Here is a 23,463-nt window from a genome sequence, read left to right as displayed (position 1 = left end):
ATGATTAGTTTATAAAAAATTAAATAAAATATAACATAAATAAAAAATATGAAAAAAAAAGGTTTAAAAACCAAAACAAAGCCCGTCTCCAATGATATTTTATAAATATCTCTTGCCTCCACTTTCCTGTTACAATTTTATTTATTTTTTTATGTCAGCGCTTTCCTCATTGTCCTCTTGTCCCGTATTATTTTGTCTGGCCAGCAACATGCAGAACAATATACGTGGTTGCTCAGCCACTGCAAATAATCGACTCTTAGTTGGTAAAGATTTCCGCAATTTGCACATAAATTGTTGCCTCCAGTGCAGGTTGCCAAATGTAAATCGAACTCTGGTTGATTGGTACAGGCAATGGCGACAATTTAACTATACTCACTTTAACGAATTAACTATATATATATATATATATATATATATATATATATATATATATATATATATATATATATATATATACAGTACACATATACACACACACACACACACACACACACACACACACACACACACACACACACTATCTCACAAAAGTGAGTACACCCCTCACATTTTTGTAAATATTTTATTATATCTTTTAATGTGACAACACTGAAGAAATTACACTTTCCTACAATGTATAGTATTAAAAATAACTCAACACACAGCCATTAATGTATAAACTTCTGGCAACCAAAGTGAGTACACCCCTAAGTGAAAATGTCCAAATTGGGCCCAATTAGCCATTTTCCCTCGCCGTTGTCATGTGACTTGTTAGTGTTACAAGGTCTCAGGTGTGAATAGGGAGCAGGTATGTTAAATTTGGTGTTATCGCTCTCACTCTCTCATACTGATCACTGGAAGTTCAGCATGGCACCTCATGGCAAAGAACTCTCTGATGATTTGAAAAAAAGAATTGCTGCTCTACATAAATGGTCTAGGCTATAAGACGATGGCCAAGGTACTGAAACTGAGCTGCAGCACGGTGGCCAAGACCATACAGTGGTTTAACAGGACAGGTTCCAGTCAGAACAGGCCTCACCATGTTCGACCAAAGAAGTTGAGTGCAGGTGCTCAGCATCATATCCAAAGGTTGTCTTTGGGAAATAGAGGTATGAGTGCTGCCAGCATTGCTGCAGAGGTTGAAGGGGTGGGGGTCAGCGTGTCAGTGCTCAGACCATACACCGCGCAGTGCATCAAAGTGGTCTGCATGGCTGTCATCCCGGGAGGAAGCCTCTTCTAAAGATGATGCACAAGAAAGCCTGCAAACAGTTTGCTGAAGATAAGCAGACTAAGGGCATGGATTACTGGAACCATGTCCTGTGGTCTGATGAGACCAAGATAAAACATATTTGGTTCAGATGGTGTCAAGCGTGTGTGGTGGCAACCAGGTGAGGAGTACAAAGACAAGTGTGTCTTGCCTACAGTCAAGCATGGTGGTGGGAGTGTCATGGTCTGGGGCTGCATGAGTACTGCTTGGGAGCTACAGTTCATTGAGGGAATAATGAATGCCAACATGTACTGTGACATACGGAGGCAAAGCATGATCCCCTCCATTTGGAGACTGGGCCACAGGGCAGTATTCCAACATGATAACAACCCCAAACACACCTCCAAGACAACCAGTGTCTTGCTAATGGAGTGGCCAAGCATGTCTCCAGACCTAAACCCTTTTGAGCATCTGTGGGGCATCCTCTAACATCCACTAGCTCCCTGATGTTGTCATAGAGGAGTGGGAGAGGACTCCAGTGGCAACCAATGAAGCTCTGGTGACCTCCATGCCCAAGAGGGTTAAAGGCATTGTAAGGGTTAATTTTTAAAAAATTTTAAATAACAAACATATCATACTTACCTCCATTGTGCAGCACGTTTTGCACAGAGTGGCCCCAAACCTGCTCTTCTTGGGTCCCCCAGTGGCTCTCTTGGCTCCTCCCTGCATCAGATAACCCCCTCGGGGAAGCGCTTCCCCGAGGGGGTTACCTTGCGGGCACGCTCCCGAGTCCAGCATTTGGATTTGATTGACAGCATCAGGACATGAGACACCGGCTAGAACTGATGTGCTCATCCCTGGCACAAGAAAAAGAGGGTCAAGGTAAGTAAAACAGGGGCACAGTGGGGCTGCTACACTGCAAGATGTTTTTCACCTCAATGCATAGAATGCATTGAGGTGAAAAACCACAAAGGATTACAACCCCTTTAATGTAGTGCTAGAAAATAATGGTGGCCACACAAAATATTGACACTTTGGGCCCAATTTGGACATTTTCACTTAGGGGTGTACTCACTTTTGTTGCCAGCGGTTTAGACATTAATGGCTGTGTGTTGAGTTATTTTGAGAGGACACCAAATTGACACTGTTATATAAGCTATACACTCACTACATTGTAGCAAAGTGACATTTCTTCAGTGTCCTCACATGAAAAAACATAATAAAAGATTTACAAAAATGTGAGGGGTGTACTCACTTTTGTGTGATACTGTATATGAAAACAGACTGATCAGCCTTAACTTTACGACTAACCCACCCTATTTTGAATAGGTCCCCCTTTGCTGCCAGAACATTGTTTGAGGTCACATTTGATATTTCATACATAGAGATGTTGATTATGAATTAACACAGAAGCCCCGCATTGCCTATCACTCACTGAAGACCCTTCTGTTGCCTTCTTCTGTTTTAGGGTATCATCAGGTGAAACAAGGAACATGTGAGGTGGTCGCAGTTCACCGATGCTGTAATAAAAATCGTATTGAGGAGAGATCACAAACTGTGAAATGTTCATGTTTTCCTGGACAAGTAGCGGGCACTACCAGGGCGCAGCCATCTTGTGTAGAAGGTAAGTCATGTAGTGTTTGGTTTAAAGTGGTTGCAAACCTCTGAAATGAAAAAATAAACAGAGCATATCCTTCTATAGTGTGTACTAGTGTGAACAAGCCAAAGCACCTAGTGTGATTTTTGTCTCCTCTCTCTTCCCTCTGCTATCTGCATGAGGCACTTCTGAAAGGTTATGGTGACACCACGGAATCCAGGGAGATGGCCCTGCCCCCCTCCAGCACACAACAGGTGATTGACAGCCTCAGCTGTGCATGTTTCTCTATGAGGCTGTGTAGAGGGGGGGTGTTTCTTTTTCCTCCACTCAGGCCTCAGTTTACACTCAGCTCCCTGCTCTATGCTGTGCAGTGTGTGACCTCAGATGCATACATCCTGCCTGCTGGAGGTGAGAAATGTGTGCTTTAGAAGGCTGTAGAGGACAGAGGGCTAAAGATAGACAGGTGCAGCTTTTGCAGGAGGATTTATTTAATCTCTGTGTATCACCTGAATAGTCACTTCACTGTGTATATGTAAGGGTTTACAACTACCTTACCGGTTGCCGACCAGTGCAGAACGATATAAATTGGCACAATGGCACGGCTGCACAAATGAGCGTACAGGTAGATCCCCTTTAAGACGTGTCATTGTGGGCGCGTGCCTGTGGGTCCTGTGGACCCAATGTCCGCCGGTGTCCCGTGATCGTGTCACGGAGCGGCAGAACTATGGCATTTCCCCATTCTGCCTATTGACATGACAGGAATCTACTGCTCCCTGTCATTGGGAGCAATGATCGCTGTCATGTCCTTGGTAGCCAACCCCCCCCCCCCCACAGTTAGAATCACTCCCTAGGACACACTTAACCCCTTGATCACCCCCTAGTGTTTAACCCCTTCCCTGCTAGTGTTATTTATACAGTAATCAGTGCATTTTTATAGCACTGATCGCTGTATAATTGACAATGGTCCCAAAATAGTGTCAAAAGTGTCCGATGTGTCCGCCATAATGTTGTAGTCACGTTAAAAATGGCAGGTCACCGCCATTACCAATAAAAAAAAATTATAATAAAAATGCCATAAATCTATTCCCTATTTTAATCAATCTACCTAAGTACAACAACCAGCCTGTTGGACTTTTGACATGCAATTACTGCCAGCAGCTATAGCCATAAGCAGTAACTAATGTGCTCTGACACCCCCCGCCCAGTCCCTGCTGGTAGAACACAATAGCGCTGCAGGAGGAGTTCCCCCATCAACACTGACTGTGTGGTGGTAGGAAAGAAAATCAAGCCATCTATGGCCTGCTTAGAGCTAATCATACACCCATAGAATATTGTCTGATCAGAAATTCAGAGAAATCATTTGTTGGAGAATTTGATAGTACCATTCATTATGGACATACACATTTTGTATGACCCCCTGAACATTTTTTTTCAGTTACCATGCCGATAATTAAAAGTCTACGTTCAATTTTGGGGTGCACATGCTCATTACAATTAGTATTAGAATTTTGGTTGTTCTAGAAAAGTTTTCCAACCCTCTCCATCAATTTTCTTCTTCACTACGGTCAATAATATTTATCAGTTTTATCAAACAAAATTCTTCTAGTTTATGGACAGCTTAAAGCAGAACTTCAGTCATTTTTTCAGCTTTCGATCTATTAAATCTTCTGCCCTTGTTGTTTTAACTTTGGATAGTGAAATATTTTTTTTTTCTGCCAGTAAATACCTTATACAGCCCACTTCTTCTTTCTTGTCTGGTCTTTAGCCTAGGCTTATGAAATCATGCACAGCTCTCTCTCTCAATGTTGAGTTTGCCAGGAAGGGAGGAGGATGAGTCATTAGAGGGCCAATGAGAGCTGCAGGACTGCGGAGCTGGAGGTGTGCCTCTGTGTGTCTGTGTAAATCCAGGAAGTGAACAGGCAGGGACTTCAGCTGCCTACAGTTAAAAAGGTTGCAGCCAGACTCAGTGGAGGGAGATTTCTACAGCATATTTGGCATGTACAGAATCACAGTATATATAAAATAATATACAAAGTGGTTGGAGGGAAGCTTCAGACTGGCAAAGATGTTTTTAATACAAATGATGTGAATAGACTGCAGTTCCTCTGTAAGTGTTTGTTCACCTGGGAGTTTTGTGTATTCTTGCCCACCTTTGTTCGTTCCATCTCCCAGGGCTGGTGCAAGGACTTTTGACACCCCAGGCGAAACCTCATTTTGTCACCCCCCCGGCTCCACCCCTGGCTCCACCCCCTTTTCCCTGCCCATGTATACCCCACCTTTTTAATAAAGCGCCCATCAAATGCATCCTACCAGCACCCATCAATACAGCCTACCAGCACTCATCAATGAATGTTGCGTCCATTCATTCAGGAGTCGGGACACAGACCCAGTCCTCCACCACCGCTGACACTATGAGCGAACAGAGTGGCGGCTGCCTGCTGATGCTGAGACTTAGTTGCTTGCTGCAGAGAGAAGAGAGTAGAAACACCAAAGGCTAGGCGCCCTAGTCAACAATGTGCCCTAGGCAGCTTCCTAGTTTGCCTAGTGGTAGCACTGGCCCTGCCATCTCCTTTTGTTACTCCAAGATGTAAATTAAATAAAAATCTCACAGGGAAAGGGAAATCCCAATATTAGATGCACAGATCTAGAAAAGCAAACTCTGGTTTAAGTCTCTGACATTTGTTAATTTTGGGTGGAGTGACCCTTTAGGCCACTTACATGGGTGATCCGATCAGATCCGATCAGGTCCGCCTGTCAGTTTTTCAGGAAGACCTGATTGGACCCTCCAGTCTCATCTATGGAGCAGAGGACATCAACGAACACATGTCCACTGACACTCACCGCCACCCGATCCCATCCTGTCTGCCAAAAACAGACAGCTGGTGGTCCTATTCCCCATCTGCCTGGTGGATGGGATCAGATGGAAATGGATAGGCTGTCTGTCTCCGTCCGATTGCCCCATAGAGGAGACCTGTCATCCATTCTCCCGCTGAGCAAGCGGATTCCACTTCATGGAGGTGTCTGTGTGAAAGGGGCCTTATGCCGCGTACACACGACCGGACTTTTCAGCGGACTTTTCAACGGACTTGGTCCAGCGGACTTGAATCAGTTGGACAATTCGATCATGTGTGGGCTGCAGCGGACTTTTTCTTCCCAAAAGTCTGGCGGACGTAGAAATAAAACTTGCTTCAAATCATTCCGAGGGACTCGAGGCGGTAAATCTGACCGTTTGTATGCTCCATCGGGCAATTTTTGTCAGACTTTCCACCAACAAATGTTGGATGGCAGGTTTTCAAATTTTCCACAGACAAATGTTTGTTGTCGGATTTTCCAAGCGTGTGTACACAAGTCCGTCGCACAAAAGTCCAAAGTACAAACATGCATGCTAAAACTAACGTTCGTAATGGAGAATTAACATTCGTGACGTGGCAAATTATGAAATCATGAAATGTAGCGCACAATTCTCTTCTTCTTTAATGGGATAATAATGAAGCTTCTTTGCTGGTGATACTGATGGAGTTATTGCAAACACATTTTCAAAGGCTTTTTTTTCTAGTGATATCAAGAATAATATTATTATGTTTTTTTTTATATTATTATTATTATTTGGGCAAGTTACCACAACACTATTATCCCGTAGCCTACTCCCAAACTGTCATTTGAAGTAAAACACATAGCCAGGTATTATTCTACACATTCTTTTACTGTGCATTAAAAAAAGAAAACAAATAAAATTAGACATGTTATCTGCCAATAGAACTTAACCAAAAAGTTCATTCTATGCATCTAAAAATCTAGAAAATATACAAAATCAAATCATTATTGAAATCAATTATTCAAAAAATAAAAATAAAATATAAGCCTCATGCATGTGTCCTGCTTCTTGATATAGGGGGTCAGCAATGCCAAGAGTTGGTGAAAGCAGGGGTCCGTAATCCGGAGATAATTCCAAAAATCATCTGGATTATTCTCCTGGAGCTCCCGCAGCAAAGGCATATGACATAATTGATCATGATTAATAAAGCAACCCATTTTTGGTCTGAGAACTCCTCCTCCTCCTGCTCCTGTTCCTCGACTGAACTTGGGTCAAAGCAATAACTCCAAGGCCAATAATAAATAACATTCTGCAACATGTCTGGTCGACAAATGGCCGCTCAGAAATGAACGGAAAAGTGCAAAATGAAAAGCGTGAATCAACACTCACCAAACTTCTTATAACACAAAATTAGCAGAAGGAGCCCAAAGGGTGGCGCTAAAGAGCTGAAAAACCACGTAGTACATCACTACGTTCGTGTTTGTTGGCTGACAATTCCTTGCCATTTGTATGCAAGACAAAATCCAGTCACACTCCTTCAGACAAAAGTCTGAGGTTTTGTCTGCGGAAAATCCGATCGTGTGTACGAAGCTTAAGATAAAAGCAATTCCAAAACAACAGCTATCACTGCAGCATTATTCTTACTTTCACTTATTCATCGATAGCAATTTACCGAATTCTTTTTCTGCCTGGATAAGTTATTAGGTAGCCAGATATAATTGGGCTTTTGTTCCACTGGGGTCCTTAAGCGGTTGCATAGCCTGTTATGGCTGTAATTATGCCCTTGGTATCCAGATCACAAGTCTCCCTCCTTTGCCAGCTGGGAACTCCTGTTCACATCCCTGACACCCGGCCAGACATGAATTCCAGTGAGGAGATCCTGCTGCCAGACAGAGTAGCCAGCTGTCCAAAAATTCACATAATCCATAAAAAAAAGAGGCTAATTAAGATTTCCTTTAAGTCTATAAAAAATAAATATTTGTTAAAAAGTTTGGTGATTTTTTTTTAACTGCATTTGAGCGTCTGCCAGCATCTGTGCTCATATGTGAAACCAATTTTAATATTTATTTGGGGGTAAACTCTTAAAGCTGAACTCCAGGCAGATGCGTTCAGCAGAGTTTGTATCGGTGTCTCGTGTGCATGGGGCCACCATAGAAGGCAACAAATATTGCAGCTCTTCTTTCATTAATATGTCATTACATGGAATTTTTTTAATGCAAACACTGGCCTTCTAACAGTCCTTGTACCTCAGAGCTCAGACTGGAAGAGGGAAAAGAAGCACAAGGAGTTGTGTTGCCGTCAGGTGTGCTGCAGTGCTTATGTGCTAGCAGTGGCGGCTGGTGCTCAAAACTTTTTTTGGGGGGCGCAAACATTTAAAAAAATAAAAAAAAATTCATCAATTGCAGCCACTGCGCCATCAAACGCTGCCACTGTGCCCCCAAATGCTGCCACTGTGCCCATCAAACGATGCCACTGTGCCTTCAAACGCTGCCACTGTAACCTCAAATGCTGCCACTGTGCCAAACGCTGCCACTGTGCCATCAAACACTGCCACTGTGCCATCAAATGCTGCCACTGTGCCCATCAAATTCAGCCACTGTCCCAAACGCTGCCTCTGTGCCCATCAAACGCTGCCACTGTGCAATCATTTGCGGCCACTGTGCCAAATGCTGCCTCTGTGCCCATCAAATGCTGCCACTGTGCCATCAATTGCGGCCACTGTGCCAAATGCTGCCACTGTGCCCATTAAACTCTGCAACTGTGCCATCAAACGCTGCCACTGTGCCATCAAACACTGCCACTGTGCCATCAAACACTGCCACTGTGCCCATCAAATGCTGCCAATTTGCCCATCAAATGCTGCCAGGATGCCTATCAAATGCTGCCAGTGTGCCCAGCATATGCTGCCAGTGTGCACAAACACTGCCAGTGTGCCCATTAAATGCTGCCAGTGTGCCCTTGATTGCCCCCAGTGTGACCTCTGCCCACTCTCTGTCTGCCCAGCACTTACCCTGTCTTGGTGGAGCAGCCGGTGACGGCGACAAACGGGGTCCTTCATGGGGGTCCTTCGTGAGTCTCCTGCCTTCCTCATCTCCCGTCCTCTCCTCCTGATAGGTGTCCAATAGCAGCGCCTGTCGTTTCAAACAATAAGGTGACAGGTAACAGACCCCAGCACCTGATTGGCGTAGAGGCGGTTTAGTGTTAGGAAAGCGAATATTCATTCACTTTTCTAACACAGCTGAGTGACCTGTGAGCGCCCAGCATGGTGCTCGCAGGTCACCTTTTTTGACTCATATTAGAGCCTATGGCTCTAATCAGGTGCTTCAAAAACACTCCTCACTGCTTTAATTCAGGCGTCCTGCTCCCGAAAAGGTGCTAGGCGCCTGAATAGGGGGTGGCAGCGTTGGCCATAGATAGATTCTTGCAATGCATGAATCTATCTATTGGTGGTAGAGGGGGTGGCAGGAGAGAGGGGGCGGTGCCCGTGCGCCCTTAATAGAGCAGACAGAGAGAGATGAACTCATCAGTCTGAAGATTTTTCCTACCACATACACTAAACCTGTAACCTTTACTTTAACCACTTGAGCACTGGACGATTTTACCCCCTTCATGACTAGGCCAGTACTATTTGGCACTATGCTACTTTAGCTAGTATTTGCGCACTGTACCCAAACAAATTGTTATATAATTTTTTTTACACAAATACAACTTTATTTTGGTGGTATTTGATTACTGCTGTTGTTTTTTTTTTGTTTTTTTGCAATATAAACGAAAATAGGTGGAGAATTAAAAAAAAAATAATCATATTTTACTTTCTGTCGTAAAACCTGTCCAATAAAAAATAAATAAAATCAAATTTGTTCATAAATTTTGGCCAAAATGTATTCTGCTACATATTTTTTTCCCCCAATAATTTTTACTATTTTCTGGATAATTTGTACAAACAAGAGGTTATCCTACAGAATGTGTCAAATAACGCTTATATTGGAAGAATGGTATCTGCTACATGTTTTTGATTTAAAAGATCCCAAAACGTGCATATTGATTGGTTTGCTTGAAAATTATAGTGCTTACTAACTATGGTGTATACTGCATATACTGGATTTTTGAATTTATTTTTATTTTTTTATACTACTTATGCCGACAATCAGTGAGTTATAATGGGACTGCAATACTGCGGCGTGGCATCTGACACTAACTGATGCTGGGGGGCACTGACTGCCACTGACATCACAAGTGACATTAATACAGTGATCAGTGATAATACTATACACTGTCACTGTACTAATGACAGTGGCTAGGAAGGGGTTCACATCTAGGGCGATCAAGGGATGTGTGTGTGTGCCTAACAATGTGTAATGTGTGTAAAGTGTGCTGCTTTTCATTAATGATCTACCAGTTTTATATGGATAAGGACATACAGATTGCCCTCTCGACACAGAGATCTGTATTGTTTACCAACACAGAGCTCTGGGCTGTGATTGGACACAGCCCATCAGCAGGTCCTGGCTATGAATCAATGGCTGGCACAGGGGCGTACCTAGAGCATTTGGCACCCGGGGCGGATCCTATATCTGGCACCCCCCCCCCACCATAAAATGTAAAAACACCCACCGTGTCCCCTGCATACCTCTGCATCCTTCAATATCTTTTTGTCACTACTGTGTACCCCCCCTCTCCACAACTGCACCTCTGGACCCCTTTAAATTACACAGCACCCTGCACCTCTGGACCCCTTTACATTACACAGGACCTTGCACCTAAGGACCTCTTTACATTACACAGCCCCCTGCACCTCTGGACCCCTTTACATTACACAGCAGCCTGCACCTCTGGACCCCTTTACATTACACAGCTCTTGTACCACTGGACCCCTTTACATAACATAGCACCCTGAACCTCCTGATCCCTTTACATTACACAGCGCCCTGCACCTCTGGACCCCTTTACATTACACAGGACCTTGCGCCTAAGGACCTCTTTACATTACACAGCAGCCTGCACCTCTGGACCCCTTTACATTACACAGCTCTTGTACCTCTGGACCCCTTTACATAACATAGCACCCTGAACCTCCTGACCCCTTTACATTACACAGCCCTTGTACCCATGGATCCCTTTACATTACACAGCACCCTGAACCTCTGGACCCCTTTACATTACACAGCCCTTGTACCTCTGGACCCCTTTACATTACACAGCACCCTGCACCTCTGCACCCCTTTACATTACACAGCCCCTCACAGCTCTGGACCCTCTGCATGTTACACAGATCCCTTACAGTGCAGACCCCCCTCCCTACCATACAGACCCCCATCTACAGTGTAGACCCCCCTACAGTACAGAATCCTCCCCTACAGTGCAGACCCTCCTACAGTACAGACCCCTCCACCCTATAGCGCAGACCCCCCCCCCCCTACAGTGCAGACCCTCCTACAGTACAGACCCACCCCCCTACAGCGCAGACCCCCCTACAGTACAGACTCCCCTACAGTACAGAATCCTCACCTACAGTACAGACCCCCCTACAGTGCAGAATCTTCCCCTACAGTACAGACCCCCCCCTACAGTGCAGGACCCCTTCTACAGTGCAGGACCCCTTCTACAGTGCAGGACCCCTACAGTGCAGGACCCCTTCTACAGTGCAGGACCCCCCTACAGTGCAGGACCCCTTCTACAGTGCAGGACCCCTTCTACAGTGCAGACCCCCCTACAGTGCAGACCCCCTACAGTGCAGGACCCCCCTACAGTGCAGGACCCCTTCTACAGTGCAGGACCCCCTACAGTGCAGGACACCCCCTACAGTGCAGGACCCCTTCTACAGTGCAGGACCCCCCTACAGTGCAGGACCCCTTCTACAGTGCAGGACCCCCCTACAGTGCAGGACCCCTTCTACAGTGCAGGACCCCCCTACAGTGCAGGACCCCCCCTACAGTGCAGGACCCCTTCTACAGTGCAGGACCCCTTCTACAGTGCAGGACCCCCCCTACAGTGCAGGACCCCCCCTACAGTGCAGACCCCCCTACAGTGCAGACCCCCTACAGTGCAGGACCCCCTACAGTGCAGGACCCCCCCTACAGTGCAGGACCCACCACAGTAAAGATGCTGCTCGAACCCCCCCCCCCCCCGCAATGCTGCCCACTGCCAGTGCCTCGGGATCCTCACGGCGCTGTCTGACACTTCCGTTGCGGAGAGGGGAGGGGGGGCGCTGGCCTGACACCCCCCCCAGTGTGTGGCACCCGGGGCGGCACGCCCCCCCGTCCCCCACTTAGTACGCCCCTGGCTCTGTGCAGGCCGGTTCCTCTATGCCAAACCATGTCTGTATCGGGCTGGCTTTGTACAGTAAAGGGCACAGCAGAACCTTGGATTACAAGCATAATCCGTTCCAGGATTTAAAGCACTCGCATATCAAAGCGAGTTTTCCCATAGAAGCCAATGGAAATTACGATAATTAGTTCCGCATTGACTTCTATTACATGCATCCACATGTGGCCAGAGGTGGGGGGCTCCGGAGAGCCTCGGAAATAGTCGGGGACAGCTCGGAAAGCTGTCCCGGACCAAACATAGTGTTTCCGAGTCATTCTGAGTATTTCCAAATGGCTCTGAACCATTCCGAGTGCCACTGGCGCCCCTACACCTCTGGCCAAATGTGGTACTGCACCACCCATTAGCTTGAATTCTGCTTGTTTTGCGAGACAACACTCGCAAACCGAGTACGAATTTAAAAAAAATAGTAGCTTGTTTTTCAAAAAGCTCGTTGACTCCGTTATTCATAAACCAAGGTTCCACTGTATTCCCAAAACTGTTATTATGTAAAATGTCTTTACATGCTATAGCGTTATTCACAGGAGGAGACAGCAGAACTCATTCATTTGTTGGGTGTCCACATACTGTTGGTCAAGTAGATGTGATGGTCAGATGTCTACAAACATCTATTCCCCAGGAAGTGTAAATAGAGTCATATTCTATCCCAATATATTATATAGCTAGTGTGACCTGTAAAAAAACAAAAAACAAAACATGGAGCTATCTGTGAGTCTCTGAGGCAATTGTCTATAAAATGAATACATTTTGGGTTGGCAGACCTACACCTTCCCTCCCACCTCTGCGTAATATACAACAATTCCTGCAATTGAAGTGATTGGCATGCATTCAAAACACACAAAAAAGGGTACATAGGTGCAACATATAAGCCACCAGAATATATATCAAGAACCAGTCTTTGAAGATGCATAATAAAAATCAGTCCAGTGATAGGAGTGAAGATGTCTTGAAAAAAGAACAAGAGGAAAAACAACTAGCGCATCCCAAACACAAATGTTTTTCATGTCTTTTTGTAGTATAGTACAGCTTTGCCCACCTGTACAAAAATGCTTTTTCTCTATCATGTGATTCCATTATTAGCCAGTAGAGGGAGCTTTGCCTTTGTAAAAATTAAACCACACTTTAATATGAAGAGGCTTTGAATATTATTGCTACACTGATACCCGGTACACACGATCAGAAAATTGTACGAAAAATACAGATTTCGGAGCGATTGTATGATAATCTGATCCTTAGTACAGAGCTTTCGAGAGCTGATCAGGACAGTTCATCTGATATTATTTGATTGTATATGCACGATTTTCTTTTTCCGTACGATGCCAGTTCATACTATTTCGTTTAATCAGTACAGCTGTCGTTCGAAAATGCAATACAAATGCATTACAACACATGACATCACTTCCAATTTTTTTATTCATTCGTACGTGAATTTTTGTGACTTTAGTAAACTCAATCTGAGATTAGCATGCGAAAAAAAAACAAAAAAACGGATGATCATTCGTCCGATAATCTCATTGTGTGTACCGGGCATAAGGGCTCTCTTAGATCTTTGCATTAATTTGAATGCACACGCATTAACATATGCTGTCATATGCTAATAAGCATTGGTTTACAAAAAGCACCCAAAAAGGTGCATTTAGCATTTCTGACAGTGCACTGCAATGCTTGCTGCATGCTGTGCTGTATCGCATATCCGGGGTATTGGGGTGCAGTATTAAACCCAAAGACAAAAAATGTATTATTTTGCTGTTTACCGATTCTTATATCTGGTGGCTGGATTCTTTTTTTTTTCCTTTTTCACATTGGAATCCAGCCAGTAAATCTGTTATTTTTTCAGCATCCTTTTACAGACCAAGATGTTCTGCAGATTTAGACATTGAGAATGAGTGAGTACACTAAGGTAAATCAAGGTTCTCAGAGCACACCTTACATCAGAGTTCCCCTTTACACCAGAGGCCACAGTGTTCCCCCTTCCATCAGAGTCCTCTCCGTACATCAGAGTTCTCAGTGTACTCCCTTATAGTGGTGTTGCCAGCCATAAATAAATAAAAAATAGCTTAAAATTCATTAAAAAAATAAAAATAAAAAATTGGAAAAAAAAAAAATTGTACTCACCTCTAAATGCCTGTTGCTAGGGGGTCCCTCGTAGTCTGCCTTCTTCAATGCCCGGGCTGGTGACATCACTTCCCCTCGCGCCGCACAGTCATCTGGGACCTGTCACGTTTCCCAGATGACTGTGCGGCGTATCACGGTGCCCGGCGCCGCATGCACAGTGGGTTGCTGGCTGTGAAGCCACAGCCGGGTGCCCACAGTAAGAATACCGGCGCTGCGAGCGGAGCGGGGAACAAGGGGGGCTTCATTCCCCCACATCGCTGGACCCTGGGACAGGTAAGTGTCCGATTATTAAAAGTCAGCAGCTGCAGTATTTGTAGCTGTTGACTTTTAAAAAAATTTTTTAGGGGGCACCCCACTTTAAATCAGGGCTTCCAGAGCATTCCTTATGTTAGAGTCCCCAGATTTCTTGAACCAAAAAAAAACTTTATTTAGGTGTCATAAACAAATAAAGAGGGAGGCAGCGCTGGAGAAACTGGGGAAATTAGTGAAGCCTTTGGCCTCCAGGACACACATCAACTATTTAAACGCAAAAATTGGTGGCCTTAGGAGTACATATCTGAGGGAGAACAGTCTGGTCCAGAAGTCCAAGAAACCCGGAACAGCAGCAGATGACATCTATGTTCCCAGGCTGTGGTCATACAAGAGACTGCATCTTCTGTCAGACCAGACCTGGTCTTCCTTCCACGCTTCCTTCCAGGCTGTGGCTGTGGTGCTGGAGGTGTGGCAGAAGGAGGAGGAGGAGCATGGTCCAAATCACACACGTGTGTTGTTTGTGTCATTTGGCCCTTCAAACCCTTATTTCGAGTTTGGATAATTAGTTCCTCACATATGAGGCGTTGCCCCTCCAGTTTGCACACAGCCAAGGCCCGCAAAGGCCTCTTGATATGTGGGGGTGGCTTTGAGGGCCGCAGAAGCCTCCCCAATTAGCTTGAGTGCTGACTCCTCCACATTCCCCCTCTTTCTGGCCCTTTTGGTTGGAAGGTGGAGGGGAGGAACTTGGGATTGAGTCAGGCTCCTAGGCCTGCCCACCGCTTGGCTGCCACTTACCCCTTCCTCCTCCTGGCTGCCACCTTCCACAGCCTCCTCCTGGCTGAGGTCTTCCTGTGTATGAAAAGGGGACATAGTTCTAGTTTTTGGTTCATCAAACACACACAATTTTCAACTCTTGACTGTTGCAAATTGTTAACAAATAGAAAAGACTATTATTCTAAGCCCAGCATTTTTCATTCTTGGCCCAAATATTTTGGCCACTACTGTCTATTGATATGTGAAACACTTTATAAAATCAGAAATTAGTGAGCAAAAATCAAGTTAACAGCATTCATTTTTACTCCAAAAATATGTAGAACAATACTATACCTGGCTCAAGCTGGACTCCTCCACACCTTCCTGACTGGAAGGCCCAGGTTGGGCGTCAGAAGACTCAGCAGGGGTGGAATGAAGCGTAGAAGGAAGCGTGGAAGGAAGAGTAGAGAGGGATTCCCTGACCTCAGCCTGGTCTGCCACAAAATGCATCCTGTCATAATACCACAGCCTGGGGACATAAACTTCATCTGCTGCAGCTCCAGTTTTCATGGACTCCAGCACCTTCTTGCGCTCCCTCAGATAAGTACTCCTCAGGCCACCAATTTTCATTCTTAAATTGTTGTCTGCCCTGTGGACCACTGGCTTCACAAACTTCAGCAGTTTCTCCATCGGTGCCTGCCTCTTTAATTTGTTGCTGCAGTGGGGATGTTTAGCTTGCCACAGACAGGGCAGCTCCCTGTACTTGTCGATGAACAGGGGGAGAAAGCTGTGGTGTTTAAACCCATCCATATTATTATCTGCAAGACACAACACAAGAGAAACCCTAATGTCAGGCTAAACTCTCCTAATCTTGTCTCAATATAGGCCTCAATCTAGAAGCTGTATAGGCTAGTGATGTACCAAGTTAAAATTGTACCTTTGTTTGAATGATTAGTGCGTCAGCTCCTCTCTCTGCTCACAGATCGTACGACACACGCGTGTTGCGGTTTATATACAGTGCGCATGCGTGAAACTCCGCCCGCCCCTGACGTTCTTTCTAGTCTATTCTCTGCCCCTTCTCTTTCGGCACAGTGGGGAGAGCACATGGTGGAGACACAGCAGGTGCGCACAAAGCATACTAGTAACGAGGAGGAGGAGCAAGACGAGGAAAGCCTGGAGCTAGAAACGTCCCAATCCCGGAGGAGGAGATTTAAGGCCTCAAATATGTCTTTTGGAGAGATGTTGGAGATGGTGGACATATTGAAGAGGAACGATTATGATGGGAAGTATGGACCTTACCCAAACCCAAATGTCAGAAAGACCAAGATCATGACTAAAGTTGTGAAGAGTCTTCAGAAGAATTTTGGGGTACTGCGATCCATGGATCAACTGAGAAATTGCTGGTCAGACCTGAAACTGAGGGAGCACGATCAGTACAGAAGGATCAAGCGCGTTCTTCAAAAAAGTAAGTAGTTGTCGTGTGTTCATATTATTATTATCACTTGCATACTGCTCCATGTGCTTTGATTTAATGTTGTACAGTTTAAAATGGCCACTTTCATGTTCATGGGTTCAATCTTTCGTAATAAACATCGTTCGTTAGCCCACTCTAAAGACGATGTTTTGGCAAGTTGCACTTGACTACATTTGTTCACAAAACAGGGAAGTATTCCAGCTTTAGAAAGTGTCAACAATAATGTTTTCAGCTTTGAACTCTGCCAAAAAACACAATTGTACAACTCTTCCAAGCAATGTTTCATATTCATATTTCTGCCCTCAAATATCTGTGTGCTAAGTATTCCTTTTTTACATTCTCAGAGGGGAGAGAAGACTCAGGATGTCTGAGGACACCAGGAACCCCACACCTCCCAAAGAAGGGGAAATACCAACACCAGAAGTAGAGGAGAAAGGAGAGATTGTAGAAATTGACGAAATTGGCACCACAACAGGTGTCTGAGACCACAGCTTCAGGTAAGCTAATCAATGTATGCCTGCATATTTATAATACACTGTGTGTTTTTTTTTTTATAGGTGATGTGGATGTTGTGGAAGAAGAATCGCATTTTACCAGTGAAAGTGCCCAGATCCTCATCGGGGAGATAATGGGGTGCAATCGCACTTTAGATAATATCAAGAAAAACATCAATGATGTTCAAAAAAAAATGAAGAACATCATTGATGTTTTAGGGAGAATCTGAAACACCCAAAACTAGCTAGCATCCATTTTCATTTTTAAAAAACACGTTTATATTTTTAGAAAAGCCAAATTTGGAAGATGCACACAGTGGGGGTTATTTACTAAAGTCAAATCCACTTTGCACTGTAAGTGCACTTGAAAGTGCGCTTGGAAGTAAAGTCGCTGTAGATCCGAGGGGGACACGCCAGGAAAAGAAAAAACAGCATTTTAGCTTGTACATGATTGGATGATAAAATCAGCAGAGCCTCCACTTATTTCAGATCTACCCCTTAGATTTAGAGTGACTGCACTTCCAAGTGCACCTTCAGGTGCACTTGTAGTGCAAAGTGGATTTGCCTTTCGTAAATAACCCCCAGTGTGTCAACATGTGCTATCTCTCATCATGGGGGATCAATGTATGTGTTTTGTGGGCGCAACCCCTTCCTTGCTACTAAAGTGGCTGAGATGAAGGGGTTGCATCCCCAAAACATGTTGATCCCCCATGATGGGAGATAGCACATGTTGACATTAGGCATGGGATCAGGAGGAAAATGCCCAGTTGGATTCACAATTTGTGTGCATCTTCCAAATTTGGCTTTTACAGGGGTGACACCCCATGTGATGAAGGCAATATCGACACAGTTTGTACATACTTATGTCTGATATTGTCTTCACTTTTCAAAGTTGAACTTTGTAAGCTCCTGTGTTCTGTATGTTATGCTTTGATACATGCCTGTTTACACAAAAACGCCAAAAGTTATATTAATGTTACCAAAAATAATGTTATATACACCAAATATGTTGGTTTGTTGTAAAACCCTTTTATAAACACACATGTGAATGTGCTTTGAGTAAAAAGTTTAATTATCAACAATGTGTGGCTTCCTTTTTCAATGTGCAAAAGCAGTATTTGTAGTAAAGTTGTTGTTTTCTGTGACAATGGGTGTTATTTACTAAAGGCAAATCCACTTTGCACTCCAAGTGCAGTTTCAGGTACACTTTTGCAGTGCACTTGTAGTGCATAGTGGATTTGCCTTTAGTAAATAACACCCACAGTGCTTTTTAATTTGCCCCAATCACGCCGTTTTCATGACACCACACATTTCTGTGATCGTGCTGAAAATGAGCAATATTTTTGTCAGTAATGCACTATATACATTAACAACAAAAACTAGGTGTGTATGTAGCAGACCCACAACATAATAATCTGAAGAAGAGACTGTCACCTCATCTCACCCAGAAATTGGGTTTGCACTGTTGAAGAAAAAGGCCCAAAAAAATAACCAAAAAACAACAACCTAGGAGACACCTTAAAACAAACCCAAGCAGTAAATTAAAACAAAGATTATTGCAGTTTGAAAGAAAAATGTATTAAAAAAAATACCCCTCAGACATTGTCTGGCATATCAATGCCCCCCCTACCCACAAAGTACTCCATATATCTTGTTCTGACTTTGTGACTTTGCAAGCGCTTTGGGGGGGGGGGGGGGGGCAAGCCAGGACGGCCAGCTTCAAGGGCCGTCAGGTTGGCATTTTCTGGTAAGTCTGCATCAGGCCCAACTGAGGCCACATAGTTCGGTGAGTGTTTCTTCAAAAAATTGTGCAGAATGCAGCACGAAAGCACAATATGATTGAGTTTATATTCTGCCATGTGAATTGGAGTCAAAAATAGGCGGAACCGGCTGGCCATTATCCCTAAAGTGTTCTCCACTACCCTTCTGGCTCTGGCCAGCCAGAAATTAAAGACCCTCTGGTCCGGGTGAGGGTCCTCATCGGGAAAGGCCGCATCAGATGGTTTCCCAGAGCAAATGCTTCATCCGCGACGAAGACAAAAGGGAGTCCTTCCACATTCTCCTCTGGAGGTGGCAAGCCCAGACTTCCACTCTGGAGATGCCAGTAGAACTCAGTCTGCGCAATCACTCCACCATCCGACATCCGGCTATTTTTCACCACGTCCACATACAGGAACTCGTAAATAGCTGACACCACCGCCAACATCACGATACTATTATACCCCTTGTAATTATAATAGTAGGACCCCGAGTTGGGGGGTGGGACGATGCGGACGTGTTTCCCATCAATTGCACCGCCACAATTTGGAAAGTCCCAATGGGTGGCAAAGTGGGAGGCCACAGTCTGCCATTCCTGTGGCGTTGAAGGAAACTGTGGAGTCAAACAAGAAAAAAATAGTCATTTTGCACATCAACATTGCAAGCAGATTAGACACACACATTTTTGGAAATTAGTATTTAAAGCTAAAAGTATAAGATTCCCCCCCCCCCCATCTGATGACATTGCAAAAAATGAGGGGAGGGGGATGTTTTGGACAGGTAACCCTCTCCACTTCATTGAGAGCTGAATGCATAAATAATGTGTGATACTTTGGCCAGTCCCTCCTGACATATACTATTGGCAGCCCACCGGACAGGTAAGAAGTGTCATAATACAAAAAATATATATAATAATGAACAAATGGAAGCACATTTTTACATTCTGCTATTACCTATCAAGATAATAATAGGAGAAAAAAAACTTAAAACAGTAGCATTTGAAAGTATTGTGGCAGGCCCATGCACTACATGCTTTGGTGAATTCATCCATAAATCTGACCACAAAAGAGGTAGAGGATTGCTATCAACTGACCTAGCAGTTGGGGGGAGGGGGTTCCTAATGAGTTTGGCCCACCAAAAAAAAACCTCTGGCACTCTGCATGAATTTAAGCACACACATAACATTTGTACACATTTTAGGGGGTGTTTAGGGGAAAGCAATACTATGGAGCTGACAAAATACATTGCTAAGTGACTAGGCTATAGGTTTATGGGCCCAGAAGAGCATGCTGGGGAGGTTAGTGAAGGCAAATATGCATGAAGGACAAAAAAGGAACTTTAAAAGCTTCCAGCATGCATGAGGACAAAGGGGCACAGTATATCAATTACAGCATATTGCAATCATGGTAATTAGGGAATGAGGAAATAAATACAATACATTAGCAAACATTAAATACATAGAATGTGATGTTAAAGGAGAAATCTTACCTTAATATAGTCCTTCAGCAGGACCTGTATGATGGCAGAACAGGTCTCAGGAATAATGATTCCCAGAACCTGGGGGGAGATGCCTGTCGAGAACTTGAGGTCCTGAAGACTTCTCCCTGTCACCAAAGACCGCAACGTGGTGATGAGCCTCTGCTCTGGAGTGATGGCTTGCCACATGCAGGTATCCTGCCTGGTGATATAAGGGGACAGCAGAGCCAGCAGACAGTGAAAAATGGGGTCCGTCATCCGGAGATAATTCCTGAAATCATCAGGATTATTCTCTATAAACAGCAAGGCCTGAAAGAACAAACTGAAAACCAGAAACGAGCGTACAATAAGCACTGAAAATCAAAGCGTACTATACCAAGATATAGTCCGAAATGACCAACAAATGCGAACTGACAACATGCACTGATAAGCAGATACGCACCCACAAGCACAAACTGTAGAGCAGTAACAATCTGAAGCACAAATATGAAAAGCGCAAATCGTCTCTAACCAAACTTCTACTAACACGTGATAAACACGAGATCAGCAGAAGGAGCCCAAAGGGTGCCACACGTGGTGCTGAACTTTCCTTTTCTAGTCCCATCGTACGTGATTTACGTCGCCGCTTTCTGGTCCTTCGGAAATTCCGACAACTTTGTCCAACCATGTGTAGGCAACACCAGTTCCGGACTAAATCCGTCGGAAATGATCGATCGGAATGTCCAACTGTGTGTACGGGGGCTAAGAGCTGATGGCCCAAACCTAGATGAGCCATGGTTACAGTAACCTGTGCTCTGCCCCCCCCCGGCACTGCATAAGGTTATGACAGATTTATCTGTGTATTTACATTGTTGCCTACATAACACTCCTTATCCCTGGCATGAGTTTCTAACAGTCTGCCCCAGTAAATAGGATATTTGGAGTGCGCTTCACTGCTCTCTATGTTATGTTTGTATTAATGATGTTTCCTGTTGCTCCTCAATCTGTTCCATTATAAAACAAGGCAATTTATCTTTTTTTTCTTTACTGTTCTTTTTGTTAACGGCTGGTTAAATCATCTCAATAAGATTCCTGGGAACAGGTGTTGGTCCTTCTGAGTGAATTATCAGTTTCGGCGGGTGTGTTGCTTTGTCGCGAAGAAGCGACGTTGGAGGTTTAACCTCTTGATGACTACGATGACTTAAACAAACACACACACACACTGCTAAATGCTCATTATGTCTAGGGGTGCCAGAATAATGAGACTCTGTGCTCCAGGAAGGTGTCTCCAGCGGTAAGAGACATATAAAGTAGTTTATTTAAGTTTTGCTTTTGTTTTTTGTTTTTTACTGTCGCTTTATTTTTTATTTATTTATTTTACTTTTTGTACTGTATTTTTATTTCTGAGAAATTTTTAAATAGTTGGGCTATTTAGGGTCTGTTTTATGATACAAAAACAGGTCCAGGATAGTTAAAACGAGCCTATGTAATAGAAACTATTTAAAACCTACTGCACCCTTAAAACTCACCAAAGTGTATGTATATATAAAATGTTGTTTTTAAATACATTATTGAAGAATTACATTGTTGCTGACATCAGTATTTTTACTGGCAGCCAGTAAAAAATGGACACTTTTCTCCTGCCAGTAAATGCCAGTAACAGGAAAAGGTTGCCAGTAAAAAATATGTCTGTGGCGCTAGGCTGGCCATGACCATCTGAGTGCCTGCTACAGTGTGTTCTGGTGGTGCCAGCAGCTCTGGGGGAGGTGGTGCCTGAGTGTGCTGTGTGATATCATGGTGCAGGGGAACCGAGCGAAGTGGCCGAAGCCTTGTGTGCGGGTCTGTGGGATGGGAGCAAGTCAAGCTGAGAGTGGGACTGTCAGTGCTGTTTGGACTGGACTGGACTGAAGGGACCACCTGGCATCAGGGCCGCCATCAGGGGGGCACAGCCGTTACAACTGTAAGTGGACCGGGGCCCGAGGGGCCCACCCGGGCCAGAAGAAGGCAGGACGGGTGAAGGGGAGCCGTGCTGTCCATTACAGAATCAATCTTGGCTCATTCTGCTCTCTGTGGCATTGAGCTCAGACATTGAGCTCTTTACTGCCACCTCTGGCTACTATGTGCATGTGCACCCCTCGTGTACCGTGCTTCTCTGTGCCAGCAATATGTCAGCTTTGTGAAACGAGCTGGAACCAGGTAGGAAGATCTTCTTTACAAGTAGGGGCTGTGAAGGAAATGGAAGGGGGCCTTTTGTGTACAGGGAGGGGGCAGAACCTTGTGTGTTTACAGGTTTATGTATATGTGGGGCTGCAATATATACAGGCGTGTGGTGGGGGGGCATTCATATATACAGGTGTGTGTGGGGGGCTGACACATATACAGGTGTGTGTGGGCGGGCTAACTTATATACAGGGGTGTGGGGGGCTGACACATATACAGGTGTGTGTGGGGGGGGCTGATATATATACAGGGGTGTGGGGGCTGACATATAAGTGTGAGGGAGGCTGACATATATACAGGTGTGTGGGGGGGCTGACTTATATACAGGATTGAGTGCGTACAGGTGAGGTGGCCGGTGTGCGGATTCGGTAGGATGGCCCATGGGCAAGCCCTGGGGAATGTTGGTGGTCAGGCTGGGGGGGGGGGGGGGGTCCCAGGAAAAAAGCTGTGTAAGGGGCCCAAATATGTATGATGGCTGCCCTGCCTGGCATTAAGAGAAACTATCACTGTGATTCAGGAGGGGACGTGACGGTGAGGTGTCATCATCTGAGCTGTTGTCAGTCTCACTGTGACTATCAATTGCATATGTGTGTGTGCCTACTCATTCTAATTTCTTGCCCTCCTTAGTCCTGTCCCTGAGCTACTTACTATATCGAAAATAAAGTGAGATATATGTTTTTTGCCTTAATCGAGCTTAAATCACACTGCTAATTGCATATTGTACTTGTTTTTAGCCTAAATGCTGAATTGTGCGTCTACAACTAATTTTGTAGCCTTTTGAAATGCCAGTAAAAACTTGTCAGTGCCAGTAAATTTTGGGTGACTTGTAAATTTCAATCTGGTAGGTTGGCAACACTGAAGCCTTATCATGTTTTATTGCTGTCTGTACTTAGCAAAGGGAGATCCACCCACTTTATCTTTTCTTATAGTAACATGAACTGAAAGTGAGAGAAATTCCAAAATTTTGCTTTGTTAACCTCCCTGGCGGTATGATTATTTCGGATTTTAGGTGCTGAAAGC

At 44.5% G+C, this 23,463-nt stretch overlaps 1 protein-coding gene across 1 annotated transcript in view; it reads left to right on the top strand.

The window, feature by feature from the left end:
* The window catches only part of TAFA4 (TAFA chemokine like family member 4), a 337,297-nt gene that overhangs the window by 287,953 nt on the left and 25,881 nt on the right, over window positions 1-23,463 (top strand). The window contains exon 4 of the mRNA XM_077451977.1: window positions 2,655-2,810. Coding sequence (XP_077308103.1) covers window positions 2,655-2,810 — 156 coding nt within the window. The remainder of the gene's footprint in view (window positions 1-2,654; window positions 2,811-23,463) is intronic.

This window comes from Lithobates pipiens, unplaced genomic scaffold, assembly GCF_037356315.1.
Source record: "Lithobates pipiens isolate NorthernLeopardFrog02 unplaced genomic scaffold, aLitPip1_a1.2 Scaffold_23, whole genome shotgun sequence".
Classification (NCBI taxonomy): domain Eukaryota; kingdom Metazoa; phylum Chordata; class Amphibia; order Anura; family Ranidae; genus Lithobates; species Lithobates pipiens.
This window is presented reverse-complemented; position numbering and strand designations above follow the sequence as displayed.